General features: G+C 37.6%; 1 protein-coding gene across 2 annotated transcripts; it reads right to left on the reverse strand.

The window, feature by feature from the left end:
* Positions 1-886: 886 nt before the first annotated feature.
* On the reverse strand, positions 887-16,938 carry RB195_020139 (uncharacterized protein; the record flags this gene model as incomplete). 2 transcript variants are annotated; one of them, XM_064188306.1, is made up of 51 exons in its annotated part: positions 887-974; positions 1,030-1,193; positions 1,335-1,493; positions 1,640-1,772; positions 3,476-3,627; positions 3,731-3,814; positions 4,350-4,431; positions 4,514-4,569; positions 4,678-4,812; positions 4,922-5,033; positions 5,131-5,256; positions 5,609-5,741; positions 5,817-5,961; positions 6,119-6,232; positions 6,295-6,437; positions 6,608-6,728; positions 7,325-7,439; positions 7,924-8,031; positions 8,231-8,329; positions 8,404-8,489; positions 8,582-8,704; positions 8,901-8,998; positions 9,084-9,255; positions 9,677-9,833; positions 9,921-10,014; positions 10,106-10,203; positions 10,296-10,492; positions 10,946-11,059; positions 11,214-11,299; positions 11,354-11,442; positions 12,206-12,294; positions 12,395-12,507; positions 12,625-12,747; positions 12,821-12,932; positions 13,046-13,111; positions 13,169-13,294; positions 13,521-13,586; positions 13,755-13,823; positions 13,890-13,998; positions 14,151-14,295; positions 14,646-14,715; positions 15,129-15,227; positions 15,294-15,434; positions 15,528-15,616; positions 15,837-15,951; positions 16,013-16,135; positions 16,193-16,325; positions 16,428-16,499; positions 16,583-16,707; positions 16,808-16,854; positions 16,914-16,938. In XM_064188306.1, the coding sequence occupies 51 exons, from the start codon at positions 16,936-16,938 to the stop codon at positions 887-889; spliced, it is 5,640 nt and encodes a 1,879-aa protein (XP_064044187.1). The 2 variants fall into 2 exon arrangements, with proteins under 2 accessions (XP_064044187.1, XP_064044188.1); XM_064188307.1 differs by lacking the exons at positions 16,808-16,854; positions 16,914-16,938 and having other exon boundaries at positions 14,151-14,299; positions 14,650-14,715; positions 16,583-16,635.
* Between the last annotated feature and the right edge of the window lie 32 nt (positions 16,939-16,970).

A 16,970-nucleotide genomic window follows, 5' to 3' on the forward strand; every position in this document is an offset into this window, starting at 1 on the left:
TGTAAATTGGGGTCCCATTGCAATGATCCAAGAAATCCATCACAACAAAAAAGGGAGAAACTACTAAGACAGTAAGAATTAATAGGAAGTGAGGGTCAGATGTGAAGTTTTATTAAAATCTCACACAAAAGACTGAAATTGCCATTTCCAGAAAGAAAAATTAGCCACGAAAATATCATGTGACTTCTTTTGAGACTATCAGAAATACGGTTGAAAGTAACAGAGTTAGTGGCAACGTCGGTAGATGAAACATTCCAAAAAATCCGAAAGAAAAAAACTTGGAGGTTTCCGGCGAAAATTACAGGCATTTCGATTCGGGCGCGCAACAGACGAGACGAGAACCTGTTCCTAATCGATTCTGTCAAAAAAAAAGGAAACATTGAAATGGCATCATCTATCTGTTCTGTTTTGATGTCCGTCCACATGTGCAGCGTTGATAATTCGAAAAAATCAAAAATCAGATCATTAACATGTGATCAGTTCTCCAACAATCGAATCTCCGGTTTCTCGCATGTTCATTTTGATCTTCACTGATCACAGGTTGTTTTCGCCCACCAAGAACCCAGCTCTACCTAGTATCGCGGCACTTGCACAATATCCATAGGAGAAAAAAGACAGAAACATTAATTATTATATTTATTTCCTATTTAACAGATTATTAAATTGTTACCAACAACGAACACCTGTAAAACCGATCACAGAATCGATAAACTAGAAAAACCAATAAAGAAAAGAATAACCAAGAAACCCGCCAAAACCCATTGGTCAAGATATCAACGGATATTGTTGAAGAAATTAATGTAACAAATTATTTAAAACAACTTCTTCTTAAAAGCAATGACTAGCATGAAGGATTGAAAATTTCCAGAAATGCTACTTTTAAAAATCATGATAAATCCGCTTTAATTTGCAGTTCTTGGTCGATTCCTAGATGACAGTCGGACATAATAAATACGGTTATGTAGCAACGTCCTCTGTAAATTAAAAATGTTCGTAAGCGTGAGAAAAAAAAGGAGAAGGAACACTTACCCTTTATCAGGAGTGACAAAATCTATTCGTACAGATCTGTCTCCTTGTACTGCGCTTACATGAGTGATTGATGTCAGTCGATCAATATCTTTTTCTCCAATGATTACAATCCAACTGGCTGTTTTTTCTTTTGACCATTGGGTGAGGAAGGCTTCGGTATTAAACTGAAAGTACAACATCGTAATTTTAAAGAGGAAAAGAGATAACACTCACTGCCAATTCACGTACAACAACCATAATTTTCACGGATAAAGTTCATTTTAGAGAAACTGTTACATTAACGAAGGATCAATGGTTCCACCTACCCTGTTTGGTCCTAACATATTGATGTGGAATTGCAATTTATAATGAGTGTTACGTTGAAGTTGAAGCCATTCGTCTTCTATTCTGAATTTTTCTGTGCCTTTACACAACTGCAACCCTCCAACAGAGAGGATAGGCCATCTGCATAGAGCACGGACCACCTGAAAAAGAAAAAAAATGAATGTAAATAACAAATAAGTCGTTCTTTGATATCATAATAATGTAATTGTTATGATATCGAAGAAGAAACCCCGTAAAACCGTACCAAAACTACAAAAAAAAAGAAACTAAACGAATGTTAAATGACCTCCTTGATTTCCATTTCTTCGAGAGTTGTACTCTCGAGGAGTAAATTCTTTGCTCTTTTCTCGACAATATCTGATCCGGACGCTTTTTCCACATCAAACTGGTTTTGCAGCAGCGGGATAGTAGCTCTGTCACTGAAACAGATGAGAAAATGACACAAAAAAGAAGACTGACACGTTCCAAAAAAAAAGAGAAATGAAAAGGAATTGTGACTGCAAGTAATCACTTCTAACTGGGCAGAACCGATTGATTACAAAAAAATCCGCACCAAACGAGTTCGGAATGTTTCAATCCACAAATTATGGAACTGTGTACACATCTTTTCAATTTAATTTTTTAAAAAACTTCTAACGTTCATTTTGAGATAGGCTTCCTTATACTGCGTATAATTCCACCAATGTTTAGAGCCACTGAAAACCGTGCTTGCTTTACAGCGATTTCAATGGTTTTATAGTTTTCTGAGAAGTCGGGAAAATTTGTTTTCGTTTCTTTTTCGTTTTTTTCGTGGAAAATTTGTCTTGTGTTACGAAAGAACAACACTCACATCCTAAGACCTTTCTACTGAGGGTTCGCTTCACTTTTTACCAACCAATCGACGTCAGCTTTAAACCGCTCAGCATTGACCAAGCTTTTCCTTATGCTAGGTAATGGCGCTGGAGGAGGTTTCAGCATTTTATCTCCAGTCAAAACATCGGTCGCAAGCGGATTTGATACGGAAACATCAAAATTAATTACAAAATCACAAGAAACAACCGTTTCTAAGGATCAACGAGAAACAGAATCCATTCAATTGATCTTTCATTTCCAATTCACTTCGTAAAGTACTCACTTCTCAAACCTCTATAGTGTCTAAAATGTATCCTCTAAAAACTAATTAACAAAATCGTTCTTTGTTAAAGGCATCACCCCACGAATCTGAGATGGTACGGATTTCAGGTGGAGTATTCGTATACGAGATCGTAGATTATCGAGAGAAGGGTGATTCCGTCCATTTGTTCCCAACTGTCGGAAAAAGCGGCCTGGAAGATACGGCTTCGGGCGTTCCGGCGCGCTGTTTTCGAGTTCGATTGGAGCGCGTCAGCCTTGTACACGCGCCGTATCTTCCGGGCCGTTTTTTTTTTCGGCAATTAGGAAAAAATGGATGGAATCACTCAGATTCGTGGGGTGATGCCTTTAAGCTGCATGAGAAGTAGCATTATGAAGGACTTCGGACAAAGATCAATCAAAATTTGTGGACGTTTTCCTTTGATTTCCACGTGTTTGAACACTGAAGATGACGAATCCGTCTACAAGATACATTGCAAAACAAATATCGCCCTTGCAAAACAAATCCCATTTCTCACGTATTGTCGTTCGACGAATCATAGATGCGATAGAAAGAAGCTGGACCCTCCTCAGGTGAAGGGGGTTTAGCCCATGGGGTGAACTCAAGTGAAAGAGGTCCCTTCGCCAACCGTTCAAAGGTGAAGCGGGTCAGAGCACCGGCTCCGACTATCGCATCTATGCGGCGAATTATACGTAAAATACTTGTGCGAAACTAGTGTAACGTGGAGCAGTAAACGACAGTACACAAGAATGAGAACAACAATAATACAAAGAAACAAGAAAATAAAACAACAAAAAATCACAAGAAATGCAAATTAATAAATAGTGTGGATATAAATAAGTTAAGAAATAAATATATAATAAATAAAAATAAATACACGACCATGAACAAGACAAAAGAGAGGAAAATACTCCAGCTGAACTCATGCAGGACAGGACATTCACGATGTTTCTTTTTTGCTCGGTATTCTTATAAAAGTGTTTGGCACCGACTCTGTCAAAACTCACTCACCCAATATTCTCAGCATCGTAGTTTTTAAGGTGTGGTAAACAAAGAAGTGGATGATCGTCGTGCCATCGTCCCGAATAACACATCTGCTGAAGAATCGTGATCCGCAACACTGTTGATAACCACCCATTCAGTTGGCATACATCACGCATCGCCTGAATACACAACAGACATGATACTGTAGTGAATTATGACACTGTAGACGGAAAATCTGTACGTAGCAACAACAAAACAAGTATTAATTCGATTAATAGTAACCTGAAGAATTCGTACGCACTGATCCAGAACACTCTTCAAGTCTGTACGATAATCGGTGGGAATTTCTGTACGAGAGAAATGCGCCTGAAAGAAAAGTAAACACGTACGAAATTGATGGAAAAAGGTCTAAACTAGCTACAGCTCACTTAATAATTATAAAAATATTCATGTAGATGGTATGTTCCTACAGTCCACACTATGAAAAACAAAAGTGGTCAACATAAAAATTGATGTGTCAACAGAATAAATTACATCTACATCATTTTGGCAAAGATCTCGAGATGTAAATTATAAGTGAAGAGATTTTGTGTAAAGCGTTAAGGAGGATGAACTATTCAGGAGAAGAAAGACGAAGGGAGTTTCCAGAGATCACACAGGAAGCTTAAAAAGTCATCAAGAAAATCGTTATCAAGCAGTAATTCTTAACCGATTTTTTTCTCATATTTTACAAGTCATCTACAGTGCTCAAATTTTACAAAACATTCTTTCTACAGTGCAACAAAAGATGAGATGCACAAAATCAGCCGTCTGTCTGTAATCTCCAGAACTTTGTCATTTATTTGCGGGAGGACATTCCTGCTCAAAATAGAATTAACTCGCAACTACAATCAAGACTAACCTGGAAGAGAAGATGAGCTTTAGTATGAGATGAATCCATGACACTTGTAGCAAATCTGATTCTTAGCTTCCGTTGAAGTTGACTGGAAACAAAAAAAAACGTAACTAACACATTCTCGTTTTAGAAAAAAAAAGGTAGAAGATTAGTTTTAAAACCAAACTCACGTATTTACAACATCTTCGTTGTGTCGAACTGGTATCTCCCCATATTCTGGGACGTGCTGGAAGAAAGTTTATTTTGCAGTTCCACAGAAAAGACACTAAGAAAGAAAACTTCTATTGGTGTTCGTGAATGAAATATGAGAATAAATTATGGAAAGAAATGTTACCGATAACGTTTTCAGGAGATCTTCGATAGAATTTTCTGGTCCCAATTCTTCAGTAAGAAATTTCATAGTCTCATGGCGAAGGTAATTTATGCTAGCAATTCGTCCAAATGGAGAAGCACGCAGATCTCCCATCTCCTAAAAAAAATGCTGGTTTGAAAAATATGATATTTTAAGGAATTCTAATGAAAATTAGAATTAAATCCAGAGATTTACCGATATCGTTTAATCCCAACAAGACACTAACCTCATCTATAATAATGCATTTCGAGCTCAAAAGATCTGCGACGCACTGATCAACAACTCCAACAAGGTACTTAATTAGCGATTTCTCGGTCAGGTCTTCGAGGCCATAATAACTAAGAAAAATTTTTGTGTAAACATCAATAACGTCGGAAATGCAAAGCTCAGGATGTGGAAGCAAGGATAAGAGGGAAAGAAAAGAGTCTCACTTACTTAGGATTTGCAAACAACCGCCTGTAGAGGTACGTTCCTGCCAGGTACTCCATTATTCCTTGCTTACTTGTGATCGTCCCCGCGTTGATTTCAGCATTTACATGATTAGCCAGAACAGGTAGAAGGCTAAAACGCAACGGTCAACAATGATGGGCAGAAATTTCTTCAAGGAAAAATTCCCATAATTCAATCACAACATGGGGTAATTGGTTGAGAGACCAGAATAACAAAGAATTTGTTCCCGGCAACACAAATACTTCTGATAGAACTTTGCAAGATGATGAATGTGATGAAGATGATTAGGTGAAAAAAATGAGGCGTAGCAGCTCGAAAAACTGATTCGGAAGAAATTCTACTCGAGATCTTCTATATTTTTTTCGCAAAAAATGTCATCCTAGTGTCGCTACAATTTCAACCCAACTTTCAAAATTGCTGACTTAGAAAACCAAAAAAGTTGGAACGAAGAAAAATATATTACCTAGATTCTACCGGGAATGGTTCGTATAAGAATCTCTTATAAAACGTCTTCTTTATGTCTTGCACATATATCACTGCTACAGCACTTGTATCAAATTGCGGTCGTCCAGCACGTCCCATCATTTGCAAAACATCTAAATCAACGAAGAAAATTGTAGTTTCTGTAAGAAAAAAGCGAATTTGGTAGAAAAGTGAGGAGTATAAATTACCAGTGACAGGAAAATCTATATATTTGCAAGTCTTTCCATCATAATATTCCGTTCCCTTCACGATAACCAAATGAGCCGGCATGTTGATTCCCCACGCGAGAGTAGCTGTCGCAATCAGCACTTGAATTTTCTTCTCAACATAAAGCTGAAAAAAAGAATAGAAGGGGAATTAGAACTTCACATTTAGTTCCTTCACAAAGAAAATCCTGAAATACTAAGGAAATCAAAAACATTAGAAGAAAATTCGAAATCTAAGCACCTATAAATGACAGCGGGGCACTTACGTACCAATGAAGACCTACCTGTTCTACTAATGCCCTCTCGTGAGGACTCAGTCCAGCATGATGCATTCCTATACCAAATGGAAGTGTGAGCTTCAAATTCTCGTCTTTAACAGACTGCAGCAGCACTTCAAGCTGCAACAGCATAGTATCTGTCATAGTGATACCAGCACTAAAGTATGTCAAAGCTACCGTACCTCAGCCATATCTATATGAAGCCATTGGCGTGGATCACTTTCAGTTACTAGGTGACTGATAAACGCCATCGCAGTAAGCCTGGTCTGTCTTCTTGATGCCACAAATACGAGTACTGGTTTAATCGGAGAATATGTGATGATAGCTAAGATGATGAATGTTAGCTCGCACGTAACTCTAGATTTGCTGAGGACAACCGTAGCTTGTAGTGCGGCACAAAACCTTTTAACGGACGAAAATCAGTATAATAATTTGTGTTTCATCGATTGTCATCATTTGTGATTGACGAAGAAAATAGAAAATGACATAACTCACCTTTAAATGCTGGCTTATTCATGAGCGCCATCCTCGGACAGTAGTGCTGTCCGGGAAAACCTTGAATATGTACCTCAACTGGAACAGGACGAACAGATGGTCGGAAGTTGAAAAGACCAGCCTGAATATATTACACTTTAATACAACAAAAACAGTAAGAAATGGAAACTAAAAGTCATTCGATTCTTTGGTAAGTCATATCCAACAACAACAGGGGAAAAAATTGAAAGAAAAATTAGCTACTAGTTGCTTTCGTGATAAACCAGCTAGTATCTAGTTGTTGTCGTTTTTTTAAGGGTTAACATTTGTGTATGAACGGAAATTTCTGGAACTGCACGGAAACGGTTTTAGAAAATGTAATCTACGTCTATCTACAAGTTCAAACATATGTGGAACATAGAAATTCTAGTTTAATTCATTGTGTGGGCAAGTATAAGAGGAGAAATATAAATGCAAGGAAAAATTTCTTCTTTCAAATTATTTCATATCTCCTTGTTCTAACAAATTGAGGATAAATAAGTCCATTTTTTATGAAGTTTTTATGTTATGGAATCCTTTCCTCCTTCCTTCTTATTCTGGATGTTGCAGCAATCTATACACAAGAATTTATTTCCTAATCAGGAACCAACAACAACTGTTGTTTTAAAAAAAACGTTAACCATATTTGGAAAACAATAGCACAGGGATTTCTTGAGAAATCCTAAAGGAAGGGCTTACGTCACGAATTCCTAGCCATTCAGCTACATCGCCAGCATTCGCTAACGCGGTGGAGAGTCCAAGTAGGCGAGCGCACGTTTCCCGAACATATGACCGTTTTGTGAGTAGTTTTAATCTATAAAATTAAGAATGAATAATTATAGGAGGGAAACGAAACATGTCAAACTTCGCACTCGTTAACTTGAATAGCTAAAAAAAATCTCAATACGCTGCTTTGGCAGAGTTTTGATTGTTCAGTTCTTGATATTGCTAATGATGTCTTCGAGTTCTCATCAATTATAAATTTTTCTAAATAAATATTGGAAGTTATTCCTCAAAATGCGTAATTTCATCCACGTGTTACTGATAAGAACCAAACAAAACTCCTATTTACAGCCTAAAAGAAAATATACCGATTTTAGAGTAGAGTAATTGTGCTACTAGCTGCTGGATACCAGTTTTTGTCGAAAAAAGAAAATTAAAAGTGCCCAAGTCGTTTTACTAGAAGAAATGTTACGAGAGAGTAACAACTAGACAACTAGATCAACTCGAACTGAGCAACAACACAAAAAATGAGAAATTTTGCTTCAAACAAAGAAAAAACGCATGAATCTACTTACCTAGTTATAATTGCTTCTAAAACAGCACCACGGTCAACGCCTAAAAGATGAATTTCATCGATGATGATCAGGTTCACTTGTCGAACATATTCACGGGTGGCCCAGCTTCTGAAATATGCAAAAAATGTGAACGCAGACTTTAGTCGGGATCGAACCCCGAATCATTTGGCTCTGATCTGCGAATGCCGCAATCTCGCTGGTAGCCACTTCGCATACTGTATTTCTTGGTCATCGCCGCATTAACTGTCGGGTGGGATAAGAATGGAGAAAAGTGGATATTTTTCTATCGAAATTCTTCATCACACACCTTGTAATACCGTCCCACTTTTCTGGTGTTGTGATAATAATAGGAGCCTCATTAAGAACAGCAACGTCTGGAGTATAATCACCGGATACTTCCACAACTCTATAACAGTAACAGGTTATTTGGGACCAAGAGTTTTTGGCGTCATTCAAGGATTTATTACTCTAAGATCTTACTTGTAACCCAATTTTTTCTCGAATTTCTCACGCCAGTCACTAACACGCTCTCTTACAAGAGCTTTAAGTGGAGCAATGTAGACGCACTGAAAAATATCAAAATATAATCGAGCAAAAGATTAACAGGTGAAAAGAGGCAAGAATTGAGACCTCCACAAAGCAAACAAAAACCAGCAACCTTTTTCTCAGGGTACTTCTGCAAAAGTCGAAATATGGCCAGTTCAGCGCAAAGCGTTTTTCCGGATCCGGTTGGTGCTCCGATAAGCACATTTTCGTCAGTTTGATATAAACAGTGAAATACCTTAATATTAATGGATATTTTCGCTGGGAAGAACCTCAAGTTGATCAACATAGTACGAAACAACAATAATAACAGAATAACAGTAGCAGTAATACATAACTATACGAATTTAAAATAATACGAACTGCGAAAATATTATAATATTAATAATTCTGATGGGTTTTTTTTTCAATTTCTTGACATGGCGATCACGAACCTGGGTTTGAATGGGATTGAAATAGGGAAAATTATATATGGATTCAAACTTCTCGTTCCGTATTGTTTTCACCGGCAGTGGGTCAAGAGGTAGAAGATCTGCAATTCACTACAGTTATACATTGAATAAACACTAGCAGGGCTTTTATCTTTTTTCTTGTGAAACAATCAATACACTATGTACCTGTGTGAGCTTTATAGGACTTCGGTAGTATACAGTTATGCATGGAGAGTGCCACCACTGTGTCATCAACGAGAAAATATTCGCTAGCAACTCGTAGTTGAAACACGTTGGTAAGTTGATGATCTCGGATTGGAATCGTGAAGACTAAATTCTGCGGTTCTCTTGATCGCACCTGAATGCGTAAATGAAAAACACTGCAAAAAGAAGAAAAAAGGAAATCTATCAAATCCGTTCCATCTTTTCATGCTGTTCAAATTGCAATTGCGATTTGAAGTGCAACACTGATGACGGTAGTTCGAAAACCATTTGTTTTAGCCAGTAATTCACCGGTTAATATTAACTCACAAAGGATTCACGAGTTTTAAGAAAAAATAATCTGAATTTCTTGTTCACCGCTATCAATTCACGTGAAATTAAGGAGTACCTTCTAAGAAATACGCTTAATAGCCCCTCCAAATCAAAATGAATTTTTTACAGGATTTCGTTTTTGTTCTCAAATCACAAAAGAGGTCGCTAACTTGAACGGAGTTCCCAATAAAATTGTCCTTTACCAGTACACTCAAATGACGTTCTGCTGAAGCCACCACAATTACCTTCTTCTTGTTTATAGCTATTCTTTCTTGATGCACGATAAAATTCTCGTCGATATTTTCCAACGTCAGCCAAAATGACTGGGCTCCATTTTTTCCCAGAAGACGATCATTCCATATGAAAGCAGGTGTGAGTATTGCTGATACTTGTACAATGGTGCTGAATTAGTCATATTCGCTAGCGTAATGTTCTCATAACTATACACATTTTATAGTTGAAAAAATATTTAAGAAGATGCTCACTTACTAAGTGATAGGCTTCAGAACAGCATCCACCTCTACTCGAGGCAACATTCTCATTGTTTGATGTAGCTTATCACCATCGCAGCTGAACATATAACCTAAAAACAAACACGTACTACGCAGTATTCACAAGAAGATATTTTTACAGCAGAAAAATTAACTATCTATGTAGAATATGTCAAAAATCACCAAGCTCCTTTGCAGAGAGATCTAACAATTGGGATTCTGTCAGTTTACGTCTTTCTACTTTTTCAATAAGATCTACGCGTAGAAATTCGTCCAGTTGTCTGAAAAAAGCGCTCTTAAAATGTAGACAATCTTGACATCCTGTAATGTTGTCGATTTGCTAGACAAAAGCCAATGAGCTAAAATTGCTCACCTTAAGCTACTCTGATTAGGCCAAACTCTTTTTTCAATAGACTTTGACATTGTTAGGAAGGCATTCGCTGCTTGAGCCCAACCTTTTCGTAACACAATTTCAAACATGGCTCGGCAAAGTCGGCCAGCATTTTGTTGGACATACAACGATTCCGATGCAAGTGAAAAGCTCCGGACAAAAGCACGGGAAATATGACTCTAAAAGAAGATTTCAGAGAAAACAAATATGACGCATTGAATATAAAAATTCCTAGGTAGAGCTGAAAGATGCACAGGTGCACACGGTTGGTTCGATTGGAAATTGGTGCTGCGCATATTTGGCGCTTTCAAACCACAGTAAGTTTATTGTTAATGTAGTAGGCCTACCGACTAGTAGTTTTGGTACAAAACCAATTGAGCACCTCACTTTGACCCCTTATAATCACAGCGATTCAATATATACGCCTACTATGCAGCTTACACCTCTACCAGCTAACATATAATTAGAAATAAACCTCTTCCTAAAAACAACAGTGGAACAGAGAGAAATATTTCGCATGAATTCTCTCTGCTCCACTATTGACGAATACGCGGCAAAATTCTCACTTTACAATTGCGATACACCGTAAAAGTGAGAAAATTTTCATAAAAATGTAAGTTGTAGTTGCTCACCTGCAAAAGTACATTAACTTTTCCGGAAACGCTTGCCAATCCACCACCACGAAGTGGCAAAACACAACCACAGCTTATTAGTTCTTCAAGATCAAGGCATTCCTCTTCTCGTATCTGGAAGGAAACAAAACAAGCTTCTTTTCAAAAGAACTGTATTTCCTTGCAAATACAGCTAACAATGAATATTTTTCTGATTATGTACGTGTAATAACAGAAGAATGAAAAAAGGGACACGGACATTGCCAAAATTAATTGTTAACACAACTACCTTAAGTTGACTGAACTCCTTCGCCATCGATATTAACGCAAGAACCATGTCATCTGGCATGAATGGTCCCAAAGAAACGGGAAGACCTGAAGCCACATAAATTAATTCTTAGCTATCACAGTTGTATGATTCATCCATACCACTTTCATTAAGCATTTCGATAGTCTCATATTTTATATAGAAATTCGAAGCTATCCGTCCAAGATCTGTAGCGTGTACGAAGGCATTTCTAAATTTAAAGAAAAAATTTTAACATTTGAAATATAGACGGTAGGTGTACGAAGAGTATAATGACCAAAGCTTAAATGAATAACTTATCTCGACCGTTTCTTTTCGACAACAGATTAATAACTAATACAATATCTTGATTTACATTTCCTTAGTTAAAAAAACGGATTTCTGCAAAATTTTGAAGTCAAAATCTATTTCTCGTTTGTTTTGCGTTGCGATTACTTTCAGTACTGGTTCGACTTCTAGCAGACTTCGAAAGAAGTAAAACTAGTGGTATTTAGCAGAATCCTACTTCAACACAGCACGCATGTTGTGTTTCACTAGTGAAGGATGCAAAAGGGCATCGTATGAGCCACTCATCTCTGATGATGCCGAATTAGTGAAGTTTCAAATATCCTTCAGTTTTTTTGTATGCATCGGTGTCCATAGTCGTAAACATTATCAGTCCATTATCGTAAACGGTGTATATATCAAGGGAAATAATGACCGATGGACAGTTTTTAGGTCTGAAAATTAATACAAGCTCTCAGATGACTTGTCTTTATTAACTCCGATTACGTTTTAAATGTTGTAAGAAGATCTGTAGAAGAATTGGCGTTCGAAAGACTGAGTTTAAACGGGGTAGTTCTCCAATACGCAGTCAAAAGTGACAAATAGTGCTGGCTAATTAACGTAAATCATAAATACCATAATGGTAAATTAAAAAAATGTATAGTTAGAAATTTTGGACATCTCGTACGATAGTAATTCTCAGAACTCACACGCTGTCAAACCTAATCATTTGGTTTTGATCCAATTTTACAGCCACATCAGTTATCATACGAGTTAAATGATGGCGCAAGTCTGGATCCTGAAAAGTAGCAGTCTTCCTTAATAGCAAACATTTCCAAAAAGGAATAAGATGAGGTCCTAAAAATGACGTGGATATAAGAAGATGTTTAATCACATACTTTGTCCAGTATCGAGTGCGGCAGACCGTATGCTATAGGATTCAGAGTCGCTCGGGTGTAGTAGTACGTATAAGTTAACCATTCAACACCCTCATCCACGTTTGAAACAGTGCCTGACAAAACAGAAACGATTCCAGAGGATTAACGTTAAGCAGTTCTCACAAAAAAGCAAAGGGAAGAGCCGCCTCTTCCAAAAAGTTGAGCAATACTCGGGAATAATGTGCACTTACCTAGTGCAATCTCAGCATTCAAGTTGTCGTGGATTCGTTTGAAGAATTGGCTTTCAATCGGTGCTTGTCTTATTAGCATACCCAGATACTTGTCAAGCTTATTTTGAGTTGTTATAATTATACCTCAAAATCATTTTTAATGTATTTTTTGGCAATGTTATGATTCATAAAATCATGCATGATAACAACAACTAACCATGCCCTTCATTCTCAAACTGTGGGCGACCTGCTCGTCCAAATATTTGTTGAACGTCCAACAAACCAAGGTCGGCAAACTGTCCCTTCTCGGCATCAAAAACTTCGGTGCCCTGGAGCATTTCTCCTTCTCAGGTAGCAGTTTATCACTCACAAGATAGTCAGAGAAGTTATTCGCATATTCTTGGAGGAACTACCACTTATTGGGGAAAATTGTGGAACTTACTCGTATGACTACAGCATGAGCCGGCAAATTCACTCCCCATGCCAATGTGGCTGTGCAAAATAGCACCTTAAAATCCAATTATCAGTATTAAAGTATTCAAGATAAATGAAATGGAAATCTCACCATGATGTGCCCTTGATGAAAAGTCTTTTCCATGAGCAGTCTATCATGTCTTACAAGACCAGCGTGATGAACGCCGAGGCCAAAACGGAAGAATTCGAACAGCCTGTGATTTCTGGATGCTTGGACCTGTAAAATGAACATTGCTGACCTTGAACTATTTATGTACAATTACCGGAAAGAATTGAAAGCTGTGAATAATCAACCTATCACCATTTTTTTTTAATATAGAAAAACAGAAAAAGAGAACAACGTAAGAAAGAAACTTAGTTATACCAAAACTTTATCTGTAAGGACAAAGTTTTTTTCTAAGGATCAATGATGCAACACAGAAGTACAATGACCAATGACTTACCGATTTTTCAGCACTGACATATCCTTTCGTGCCAGCCGACTGAGGGAGAAACAACTCTAGATGACCCTTAAATTAAATCGGTTAAAAGCTACGTAGCACGACTTAGCTCCTTTAATCCATGCTTATTAAACTCTATTGAAAAAAACCTAAACCTAATTGCAACCTAATTGCATCGATCACCTAAATTGTACTAATAAAGGTAAAGTGTAAATGTTAACTCGAGGACAAACTTACGAGTTGCGCAGCTCTTTCACGAAAAGCTTGAGCTAGTGAAGCTGTTGCATTCCTAGCATGGACAAAGACCTGAAATAGTCAATTTCCTTATGCAACCATTTTTATCTAAGTAAGGATTTATAGTTCATCACTTACGAGCACTTGGTGACCCTTTTTCACAAACTTGAGAACTTCATCGTAGCACACTTCATTCATTGTTTCTTGCACATCTCGCACACCTCCAATTTTTTTAATTCCGATGAACCTGAAAACATTTTTGTTATAGTTCACATTTTTGGTTGGAAAAACTGACACTAATCCACTAATTTTTCATTCATTTTTGCTCTCAATCACAGGATTTAGGGATAAAGTTTATGTAAACTGACAAACTTCGAAATAAGCAGTTACTAAACCAACTTCTGAGTTAGAGGAACTGGTCGGAATCGTCCATCGAAGTAAAACAAGCCTTTGTACAAATTCACCCGCAAAAATCGGGCAACATCTACGTAATTCGGTAACGTAGCTGAGAGACCCACAATACGAATGCCAGTTTGTGACATTTCTACCTGAAATAAATTATTCTAAGAATAAATCCTATAAAATCCAATTTGGGTCCCAACATTTTTTCTGAACAATCGGATCTATTGAGCAAAACTCATGCATAGTTAGAAGCACGAAAAAGCTTCGAAATTGTTTGTTTCCCCCTACTAGCACTAATTTAATTTCGTTGGTGGCCAGTAGTGAAAGTCTCATTACATGAAACGTCAAACAAGCTAGAAATTTATCTTTTGCGTAAGGAACCAATCACGAAACTATTGATTCAGATGTAATATGAGTTCGCAAATTATAAGAATGCCACTTAAATACGGTTGATTTAGGTACTATGTGTTTAAGACTTGATTTCTTAACAACCTACCTGTCTTAATGTCCTAGCCACAATAGTTTCAATAACTGGACCACGATCATCATGTAGCAGATGAACCTGGAACCTTTGTTTTTCATTGAATGTATCACCCCACGAATCTGGGGTGGTATGGGTTTCAGGTGGGTTATGGCTGTGTGGAGTAGTAGATTTTAGGAAAGAGGACGGGTGACTCCGTCCATCTCCTCCTAATTGTCGTAAAAAAACGGCCTGGAAGATGCCGCGCGTGCACTAGGCTGGCGCGCTCCAATAGATCTCTTCTTACACAACAGCGCCCCAGAACGCTCGAAGCCGCATCCTTCGGGCCATTTTTTACGGCGATTAGAAAGAAATGAGCATGATCCCACCCGTCTCTGCAATCTACGATTCCGTGTAGTCTTAGACCATCGGAAATCCATATCACGCCAGATTCGTGGGTTGACGGCTTTAAGCTACCGAAACTGTTGAAAAAACTACTTCTGCGAAGAAAATACCTCGTCAATAATCAGCAACCTCACTAATGACGTAAGTGAACTGTCAGCTGCACCTTTCCTCGTAACCACATCCCATTTCTCAGGAGTGAGGACTAGCATCTGAAACTCGACCTTTTTTTCTCTTTGATACTTTTTCAGTGAGAAGAAAATGGTAGTAAGAAGCACCTGCGTCTCTGCAACTTCTCTCTTCGTCAGAACTGTATCTCCAGTCAATTCACGGACTTTCAAGCCTAAAGGTGCCAGCCTCTTTCCAAAACTTTCAGTCATTTCAGTAGCCAGAGCTTTCATAGGTGCAATATAGATTATCTAAAACTGAAAAACTGAAAAAAAATCAAATCACTTGAAAGTACAAAGGGATTCGTAGTGAACGATATACTGCAAGAAGAGAATATTGCTCACCTTGAAGTCATCTTTCGCGATTTCACCGTTCAACATTCGATGTGCATGTATTGTGTTCAGTATTGTTAACATTGCAATATTAGTTTTACCTAAAAGAGAACGCTATGAAAGTGCGCTATGAAAGAAGTATTACATTTTCAAAAGTGAATTAAACTTAAAATTTCAGAAACTTTTCCGAAAAAAAAAAATACCCCTAGAAATTTCAATCCTCAAAAAAGGAGTGCGTATCACCTGCGCCACAAAAGTGCTTACAAAAATGTAACAAAGACAGAAAATTCAAATCCACTATCCACAAGCTGCTAAACTCACCCGCTCCAGTAGGTGCACATATCAAGAGATTCTCCCTAGTTTTGTATGCTTGTTCAAAAACAATGCTTTGGATAACATTAAGTTTCTCAAATCCTTGAAATCCAAGCTGACCAAGCTAAAAAAACATGAATTAAACATCTGATCACTACATTATCACCCCATGACAACTAGCTTACATCGTCCATATCCTTGACAAACACATGTTGTACATCTTCAACCGAGCCACGATTTATCGGTGGGACCTCAACTTCCTCGTGGGTGCGGAAGCTTTCTCTGGTAGAACCTTCGGGTAGTGCATACTAGAATTTTTGAATAAAATATCAGCAAATTTGATACATCTTGTTGCTAAATTTCACCTTCATTCCATTAATTGTAATCATAGCTGATCCCGTATCAACGCAAGCGTCAAAAACGTAAGGATAGACTTCACGTGGACGACTCACGCTTTTTATTGAAGGTGTCCATTTTAATTGATCCATTTCCAGCTGTCTAAAAGACAATTCTAAGCAGTAATTCTGGATTTGGAAGGAAACGAAAGTCGAAAAAGGAAGGAATTGAGTGAAATTACAATGGATGAAACGGGTAACTCACCGCATTCTAAGGATTTCTCGTTGTGCCAATTCCAATTCCAGCTTCTCCTCGTCTCCGAAAGCATGTTGGATACTGAAACAAACCACTGTCATCAAAAACTAATGAAAAGACTTTTCAAAAAATGAAGATCGATCGCAATACACCAATCCACTGACCGATTCAGTTCCTTCTTCGCTCTCTTCTGTTCTTTTCGGATCTCTCGACGCATATCCGCTTCAGCTTTAGTTTGTACCAAAACCTGCTGACAGTATATAGGACCATCATTGCGCAACGGCACAAGCTGGAATAATTCGGAATGGTTCAACTATTACAATGTAATTCCTCTGGAGGAATCATCAAAGATTGTTCAGGTCCATTTTCGATCGTTCGCTATCATTTACATAAAATTCATCCACTATTACAACTATCAAAACAGCAAGTGTTTCAGCTGAAAGTCTACATCTCCTTTGTTCACTATTATTCGTAATGAAACATATGTTCACAAACAATTGTGGTTCAAAACAAATAACATGTTTATCAGAAATATTAAGATTATCATTGCAG

This window comes from Necator americanus, chromosome II, assembly GCF_031761385.1.
Source record: "Necator americanus strain Aroian chromosome II, whole genome shotgun sequence".
Classification (NCBI taxonomy): Eukaryota; Metazoa; Nematoda; class Chromadorea; order Rhabditida; family Ancylostomatidae; genus Necator; species Necator americanus.